General features: G+C 33.6%; 2 protein-coding genes across 7 annotated transcripts in view; both read left to right on the top strand.

The window, feature by feature from the left end:
* The first annotated feature begins 69 nt into the window (after positions 1–69).
* On the top strand, positions 70–6,909 carry cebp1 (CCAAT/enhancer binding protein (C/EBP) 1). 6 transcript variants are annotated; one of them, XM_079862430.1, is made up of 4 exons: positions 70–125; positions 379–450; positions 3,222–3,470; positions 5,519–6,763. In XM_079862430.1, the coding sequence occupies exons 1-4, from the start codon at positions 108–110 to the stop codon at positions 5,825–5,827; spliced, it is 648 nt and encodes a 215-aa protein (XP_079718556.1). In that variant the 5' UTR covers positions 70–107; the 3' UTR covers positions 5,828–6,763. The 6 variants fall into 6 exon arrangements, with proteins under 6 accessions (XP_079718556.1, XP_079718555.1, XP_079718554.1 ...); XM_079862429.1 differs by lacking the exon at positions 70–125 and having other exon boundaries at positions 311–450; positions 5,522–6,909; XM_079862428.1 differs by lacking the exon at positions 70–125 and having other exon boundaries at positions 311–450.
* A 2,419-nt stretch (positions 6,910–9,328) lies between these two features.
* slc22a17 (solute carrier family 22 member 17) overlaps positions 9,329–9,822 on the top strand; it is a 16,080-nt gene continuing 15,586 nt past the window's right edge. Inside the window, exon 1 of the mRNA XM_079862493.1 lies at positions 9,329–9,747. The gene's annotated coding sequence lies outside the window, so the exon portion shown is untranslated. The remainder of the gene's footprint in view (positions 9,748–9,822) is intronic.

Genomic DNA, 9,822 nt, shown 5'->3' with positions numbered 1-9,822 from the left:
CTGTACTGGAAAGCCCTTCTCTTACATTTATAGCAGTGACAAAATAAAATGTGAGTTTATGAAGATCTGAAACAGCATATCAGTGTTTTGACCCCACTTGTATTTTCATGGACACAGAGCTACAGGTGAGTGTTTCTGTTTTGTCTTTATAATACAGTATGTTGATGTTGTTGAGTTAATATTTAAAGGTGAATTTCCATTTTACTACATTCTCCATTCAGCATCAACTAATTTAACATACTTTAGAAAGACGGTAGAAAATGACACTCTCCATTAAATTAATGTTTTAAATTGTAAAACGGTTATCACTATAAATGGCTAAAAGTGACCAAGTGTATTTTGTATCCCTGTATGCTTATTTGTCTTCATTGGGTGCAGTTCCTCAGTCATCCTGCAGGAGGCGCCAGTGAGTTCATGAACAATGGAGCTGATTGGCCAATCCACTATGAGGTATTTTTAGGTAATTTGACATGTACTTCTGTAACAATATAGACATAGGAGTAAGTAATAATATGAAGTAATTTATGACTGTTTAGAAGAAAAAGGTTCCACCTTCTTCTAGGACATGACAGAATATTTAAAATCCGGCATTTTTAAAAGTCTAATTCTAGATGTCAATCAAGTCACCTATATTTTATATAGTGCTTTTTACAGTACAGATTGCATCAAAGCAGCTTCACACTGATAACATGATAATACAACAAAGTTTGTTTCTAGAAGAAAATTGTGTCATTGTTAATGTAAGGATCATTATTGATCTTAAAGTAAGGCAGATCAATAATATTGAATATTAAATGTCCCCAACTAAGCAAGCCAAAAGCCAAGGCAACACTGGCAAGGAACCAAAACTCCCATCAGTGACAGAATGGAGAAAAAAAACCTTGGGAGAACCCAGACTCAGTCGCTCAGTTCTCCTCTGGCCAACGAGCGAATCCAGGCAGCATTACAGGTCAGAGGTCAGATTGGTCGTGTCGATGAGGCCTTCACAGGGCTGATGAGGCTGGCACTTCAGGGATACGTCATGGATGGGTCCAGGTGCAGGTCCACCATCTGATCTGGATCCGGCCGGGATCCGGCTGACTTCAGTAAACAGGGAGAGACTAGTTGTCACTTCAGTACTGCGTTGTCGTCGTTTCCAGGCGCTGGTCCTTCATCAGATCTGGATACGGCCTGGATCCGGCGGACTGCGGTAAACCTCAGATAAACAGAGAGACTAATATTAGCGTATACACCATTCTTCTTATGATGTAACGAGTACATCAGGATTTATGGGATGTGTTCCCGGTTCCAGCTGACCTAAACTATGCAGCCTAAAGGTCCTTGCACACTGAATCCGAAATGTTCGCATGCGTTTTTTCGTATCTGTCATTCTGTGGCTCTAAACTGTCAAAACACCATTCAAACCCTTGTTACGGATGCGAAAAACGCAGAAAATCGAACCCGATTCGATTTTTTTTTTGACGGACGAAAGTTTCGGAGGCAGTGTACAAGTGTGATTGACATAACGTGAGGTCGTATTTATTTTTTAACGTGCGAAAATTTCGGACGCGAATTTCGGACTCAGTGTGCAAGGGGCTTAACATTGAATTATAGAAGTCTATAATGTATTATGTGAATGCTAGGTCAAAGAGATGTGTCTTTAGTCTAGCTTTGAACTGACAGAGTGTGTCTGCTTCCCGGACAATGGTAGGAAGACTGTTCCAGAGTTTAGATGCTAAATAGGAGAAGGATCTACCGCCAGCAGCTGATTTTGATATTCTAGGTATTAGTAACTGGCCGGAATTTTGAGATCGCAATAGACGTGAAGGACTATAATGCGTTAAGAGCTCGCTCAAGTACTGCGGAGCTAAACCATTTAGTGCTTTGTAAGTAATCAGCAATATTTTAAAATGTATGCGATGTTTAATAGGGAGCCAGTGCAGTGTTGACAGAACCGGGCTAATATGGTCATACTTCCTGGTTCTGGTAAGAACTCGAGCTGCTGCGTTTTGGACCAGCTGTAGTTTGTTTATTAAGCGTGCAGGGCAACCACCCAGTAGAGCATTACAATAATCTAGCCTTGAGGCCATGAACGCAAGTACATCAGTAAAAAAGAAGTGCTGTTATGTTTCACTTACGTCAGCCATAAAGAGTAAACGTTTTGGTCCATCTCTTAAAAATGCACAAAAATAAATAAATAAATATGAATTTCAGTTTAAAAGTTTAGATGCATTTCTACCTAATAATTTAGTGGTGGAATTGCTAATTACATCTTTGTGTTTATTTATTATGCCTGAGAATAAAGTTGTATTTATTTATATTTATTTAGTAAATAATAATTATAGTAGTAAAATGTAAATTTATTTGTAATTACATATTTAAAATGTAATTTTTTTATATAAATTAATAAAAATATATGAAATTATATATATTATAAATTATAATTATATATTACAAATTATACATTAATAATTTTAATAAAATAGTACTTGTAAAAAATTATATTTTCTAGTTGCAAATTGTTATACATGTTAGAGCTGGCAAATGTATTAATCGTTAAGTTATATATATATATATACATACATATACACACACACACACACACACACACACACATATATATATGACATATTTACAAACTTTTATGTTAGATGCGATTAATTGGGATCAATCGATTTGACAGCTCTAATAAATAAATAATAATTAAAAAAAAAAAAATATATATATATATATATATATATATATATGATTAGAAAGAAATAATAGATAAGTAATAGAGATCATTTGAAATGAATTTGATTTTTTAATCAAACCTAATATTTTTCAGAAATAATTTTTGTTTTTTAAATAATTATAACAAATGATAACAAATCCCTCCAGGATTTATCACAGGGAAATGTCAGTGTTGGATTCTCTTGAATATCAGTTGTTTGGACGACAAGGACACGTTAAGATTGTAGAAAGTGCAATAAAAGGAAAATGAAGAGGGAAAAAAGAAGTCAATCTATGATGCAAGATAAAAATAATTGGAGGGGGAAGGAGGGAGAGAGAGATGGTTGTGACAGAGGAAATGATGTTGTCATGAGCGCTGAAGTACCTGTATCATAACGGATTTTGTGGAAGGACCCATAAAGTTAGAGAGGAGAGCGTTCACCAGCACTGAGCAGCGTAAGCACACGAGATTAAGCTTTACAACTTCATGTGTTCATGTTTCTACAGCCTCAGATCTTCTTCATCCACAGATGTCCATGTCCGACAGCTCACCGTCCTCCATCTGCATGTTCTCTCTCCATCACCCGTGCTCCAGCTCTCCTGACGGGACTCTTCCGCAGGACCCCATGCCTCAGATGGACTCGGGTCTGTACGGCCAGAACATGGGCTTTCCCAAGACACCGGAGCAAATGATGGGTCTGGGTTACCTGGCGTACCCGTCCTGTCTGAACACCAGCAACAGCGAACGACCCGTGCAGCAGAATCACAGCGTTCCACAGGTAACAACACACACACACACACACACTGTGTGTTTCTGCCATCGTGCCTCTTATGATCAAACTGATGAATACATGTACAATGAAATTCAGCAGTGAACAATACACCGGTTTTGTTTACATCTCACCACTTCTATAAACATGTGGTTGTTTGCTGGGTTACCATAGTTAACTGAAACTAAAACCATAAAAAAAACATTAAATCCATTTTTCATTTAGTTTAACTTGATGTACTAAAATAACTACAACTAAAACTGAAATAAGAATAATAAAAACTATAAAGATGTATTTTTATATAATATACGTATAATAACTTCTAACTTATATACTTGTGCAAATGACAAAAACAACAAAATTACTAAAACTTTAACAAAAATTTTAATAGAAAATATACAAATACAACTAATTCTACATATTAATGAAACTGTTAATAGTTTCTCAATTATATTAAAATAACACAGAGTTATTATTTATTAATGAATAAACCAGAGTAAATAATTCATATTAGTAATTATAAATTTTATTTTTAATTTTTTTAATTTTATAAAATAACATTAAGTTATTAATGATTATAATAATAGTTATAAATGTAGAAAGAAATGTAAGATAATACATTTATATTTAGTTTAACTTGATATACTAAAATAACCACAACTAAAACTGAACTAAAATGAATAAAAACTATATAGATGTATTTAAACAAATTGTCATTTTATATTATACTTATAATAACTTCTAACCCATATACTAATAAAAATGACAAAACATATGAATAAAACCATTTTTTCAATTATATAAAAATAACACTGGTTTATTAATTATGTCTGAGGATATGAGTAAAATTAATTAGTAAATAATTCTATGACTAAATACTTAATATTAGTGAATATTAAATTAGATAGAATAGTAAATATTATATAATAAATATGTTTTTTTTTTTTTTTTTTTTTTTTAAACATTTTCTGGAATAATTCGTTTTTTCGTTTGCATGCAATCATAAATAAAGAATTGTTGTAGGGAAATATTAATTCCATTGAATGTTTGTAGTTTGGACAACAAGGATACATTAAGAGAAAAAGAATGTAAAACTGGAAAAAGCATTTGCTAAATTAATAAATGTAAACAAGTCTTGTGTCCCATAGTGCACTGTGAGCTCAATGAAAATGTCCATTTAAGATTGTGGAAAAAGTGGGAGAAATGTTTATGATCTGGGAAAGAATGGTAGCACATTATTTTATCTATAAAAAAAAACTATAAAGACATTTTAAAAAATGTATAATTATATGCATAATAACTTCTAACTTATATTCTTATGCAAATGACAAAAACAACAAAACTACTAAAACTTTAACAAAAATTAAAATGGAATATATACGAATAAAACTAATTTAACATTTTAATAAAACTAATAGTTTCTCAGTTATATTAAAATAACACTGGTTTATGATTATGTCTGATAATACAAGTAAAATTAATTAGTAAATAATAATTCTATGAGTAAATAGTTAATATTTTTTATTATATATTTGATGTTTATATAATAACATTCAGTTATTAATGATTATAATGATAGTTATAAATATAGAAACAAATATTAGATAATAAATTAAATATATTAAAGTATATATTCAAACTGAAACAAAATCAATAAAAACTATATAGACATATTTAAACAAATTATAATTATATATATATATATATATATATATATATATATATATTTTATTGAATCAATAAAAACTATATAGACATATTTTTAGTGTGTGTATATATATATATATATATATATATATATATATATATATATATAATTTGTTTAAATATGTATATATAGTTTTTGTTAATTTTATTTCAGTTTCAGTTGTGATTATTTTAGTACGTTATACTTATAATAACTTCTAACTTATATACCAATAAAAATTACACTTATTTTTATCGCCAAAATCTATTGGAACTCATTGTGTTTGTTTTGTAAAGTGTTCCAATCTGTTGAATAGCTTTCACTGAACTCTATTTCTTTTCTATTCTCTGCAACTCTACCGATCTCTAAGAAGGATTTTTCCCAGTTTCTTCTGCCGCCGCCAGTGCCCGCTGTCCGCCAGTCCGCACAGAAGCGAGGTCTGAGCAAAGACAGCGTTGAGTATCGCCTGCGCAGAGAGCGCAACAACATCGCCGTGAGGAAGAGTCGCGATAAAGCTCGCCGCCGTATCCAGCTGACCCAGCAGAGGGCGCTACAGCTTCAGGACGAGAACCACAGGCTTCAGATGCACATACAGCGCCTGTCACACGAGGTGGACTCGCTCAGACACTATCTGTCACAGCGCCACCTACAGGCCAAAGAGCAGGACGACAACTGCTGAGACTCTCAAGGTTCTGTTCATCTTGGTTTCACTTTATTTTCATGGTCCCTTTAAAGGTGCACTGTGTGGTTTCTAGCGGCATCTAGTGGCGAGGTTGCGAATTGCACCCAACAGAAGTTACGGTGGCTGACAGGAAGTGATGTCGTCGTCTGAGTAGCCAGTTAATCAATGAGGTTTCTTTACAAAGATAAATCAAGAAATTATGTTTACTTAATTATTCAGTAAAACGATGTTATTGTGAATATTATTGTGACTTGTTCATCATTGTGTCAGTGTTTATTCGCTGGCTGAAGCTTCTTTACACGAAGAACAACATAGTGACGAAACGCGTTTGTCCGCTCAGGGCCACCGTAGAAACATGTGGATGTAAGCAGACCCGCGGTGTGTGTGTGTAGAGAGAAATGCCTCATTCTAAGCTAATAAACACATACCGGTTCATGATGTAAAGTCTTTATATCAATATAAGTTATCAATATTATATTGCATTTCTGTCAACAGATCCTCCTAAAAACTACACAATGCACCTTTAACACATTCAGTTGATTATAAGTGACGCTGCACCTACATGTCTACTCACTCTCATTATAGTGTTAGTTGAGTATTAGTGGACTGGTAGGGTTAGTAGAAGAAGTGGACATGTAGTTGCAAAGTGACTTATAGTCAGGAGAATGTTCGAAAGGGACCATCAGAATAAAGTGTTACCTTGATCTTAGATTAGATTCGTGACTTTCTTATGGTTTCAGTGAATGTCGTTTCCCAAAGTGAACATGGGAAATAATCTACTGTGAACTAGTCAAGTCTCAACTAGTTGCAAACATCTAAAGCTGGAGAACCTGTCATTATTCTGAATGAGAAACCGATGTTGGTTGTGTCAAACATCACAGCAAATCTCAAAAACTCCAGCGTTTTCTGTTTTCATTTTAAATAAATAGTTCAATCTTGTAACTCGTTTAGTTTTGTATTCTTCAGAGATTCTGCAGGGAATATTTCTCATGGTTTTATTTTTTGAAAGTCAGTTTGTATTTAGACACAATCTTTGAAGTTTTGACTAAAATATTAAAAAAATCGACGAATCTATTTTGACCATGTTTTGCACTGAATGTCTTCTCAGCTCAATCTAAAACCTAAAGGTCACATCTTACAATAAGGAAAATTAGAAGTATTTCTGTAAACTAAAGCATTTATTCAGTTTAGTTAGTTAACTTCAGCATTAATATAACATTAGTAAAATCAAAAGTTAATATTATTTAACGGACCTGAGCTGACATGAACTAACAATGAACAGCTGTATTTTTAATTAATTAACATTAACAGACTAATAAATATGTTTTGCTCATTATTAATGCATTAACTAACGTTAAATAACGAGACCTTACTGTAAAGTGTTTAACAATTACGCAAATTAATATCTGAAGCAAGAAAAATGCATTACAAACAAATTATGGACGTCAAAAATAATTACTTTGCTAAAATAATTAAGGTTACGCTTTATTTTAAGGTGTCTGTGTTACAGTGTAAGTACTGAGTAATTATTATTAACTACATGTACTTACTATTGGGTTAGGATTAGGTGCATGTAATTATGCATAATTTATAGTACATGTAACATGGACACTGTAAAATAAAGTGTTACCGTAATTTGTAATTAATTGATTGTTGTATGAAATTACAAACACATGTTTAGTATGTATTTGTATTTTCATACAGTTTCAGTTTCTGTTCTTCTGGCATATATGAAAAATACTCTTGACTTTTGTATTAATGTTCAGTCGTGTGATTTTATCGTTAAAGAATATAACGATAATGGGAACTTTAGAATTCTAATTCAGCACTTTTAATGGGAACTGCTGATTTTAAACCAAACATATAAAACCACAGACTTGTGACATGAAAACTAGCTCTTCTATGATTATAAAAAATCCCACAAAACATGCATTTCCACAGATTATGCGCACACTAAATCCAGCAGATTTGCAGATTTGCCTCCTCTGAACTGAGTTATTATTTGGTCAATCTGCATTGATTGTAAATTGCACAACACAATAGCAGACTGTCATCTTTCCTCCCTTCAAACGGACACGATGACACGGGTGTTTGAGCGGGAAGAGCTCAGGCCGAGCTTCAGTGGGACGGATGAGATTTCAACACATGTGGGACAGTGCGCTGGTGATAGCATCACGACACAGGGGTGTTCAGGTCTTCCTGTGGCTTCCACTGATAGCACTGGCTCGGGGTTATCTGGTTCTGGTTACCCGTAACACCAGATGAACTGAGGCTGATAACACACACAGGGACACGTCCACTAGAGAACACTGACATTTATTAATTCACACAACTGTTGATGTTTGTGTGTTGTAACTTCATTCCGTATGGCTGTGGAGCAATCTGCGGTCCCAGACCTGAAATCTGCCACAGTGTGAGGAAAGAGTGTGTTTCAACCGAGCCTCTGTTACTCAACACAGTGCAAGAGGACAGGCTGAGATGCGCACGCTCAACACCTGAACACTCACACTCACTGCATTTCAGATTAAACTACAACGTTTAATACGTCATTTCATTTAAGAATATTTTGTTTTATTTTAAATTGATATGCAACTTTTGTTATAATAGAATATATTATATTATACACAATAGCATGGTACTATCATGATACTTGTCTGAAAAACTTTAATGCTTAACAGTAGGCCTAAAGTTTTACTTTAAATTTATATATATATTAATAAAAAATAATTATTATAATATAATGATATAAAATTATACTATATAATATTATATGAATATATGTTAAATTAAAATAGAATATAATAATTTATATATTAATTATCATGATACTTGTCTGAAAACTATATATATATATATATATATATAACTATGGGTTTATTAAAATAGAATATTATTATTATTCTAACCCCATTTGGCAAAAAAAAAAAAAAAAATCTTGTCTTGAGCAAAAACTCAAATTTAACACTTAAATTTGATACATTTTTTTTCACACAAAACAAACAAACAAACAAAAAAACTTAAAGTAATTTTGCTTATATAAGTATCTTGATTTAAAAATGTTCAGATATTTGTACTGGAAAACAACAAAAATACAGAGGAAGAATTTTTAGCATAGTACAATCATGACACATGTCCAAAAAAGAAATAATTGTAGATTTAAAGTTTTATTTAAAAATTTATGTAGAACTTTTAATAATATTTCATATATCAATTGTCATGCCATTTTTATGAGCTTATGAGTTTTCTTTGATAAATGTAGTAGGTCATACTTTCATTTCATGCATACAGACATTTCACATACTGTGCAGAGTGACCACAGCCATTGTGTACTGTTTTTTAAATAGTGCGCATGTAGTAATATAGTGTGTAATGCCTATGCAGTTTTGTAACCGTTGTAAAATAAAATACAAATCCTTTGTAACAGTTTTCGCGTGTGGTGAAATGGCGCCCTCGTGCGGTCGTGTGGCTGTACTGCAACTGCGTCTAGTTGAATGTTTCCGAAGCTGCCCGAATGTTCCCGATGTTTTCCGACACTGGCCGCCAGTCGGGCCGGTTTTTCCGCCCCGTCCGCGTCTCGGTGCCTGGATCCGTTTCCGTCCATGGCCGTCATCATCTCCGAGACAGCGGAATCCAGGCGTTATTTACCTCCATTTAACGCGTTTGTTTGGCGTCGCGTGCGGCGGACAGAACGCGTCAGATCAGCAGAAGTGAAGCGAGGCGCTTTTGTTTGTGTGTGTGGAGAGACGTTTATTACGCCGGACTGAACGGGCCGAACGGGTCCAGAACACATCAGAACATCATCATCATCTTCATCATCTTCATCAGTGTGTGTGTGCTGGAGTCCTCCTGTAAATCAGCTGATGTGATCAGTGTCTCATCTGTGTCTCATCTGGAGACATCAGCATCAGCAGTTGCAGGTGAGGGTTCGCTATGCTTTTAATAAATACATTATAAAGTCATTTTCATAACAGGACTTGTGAATGATGATCAGA

Source organism: Squalius cephalus (genome assembly GCF_949319135.1).
Source record: "Squalius cephalus genome assembly, chromosome: 25".
Lineage (NCBI taxonomy): Eukaryota > Metazoa > Chordata > Actinopteri > Cypriniformes > Leuciscidae > Squalius > Squalius cephalus.
This window is presented reverse-complemented; position numbering and strand designations above follow the sequence as displayed.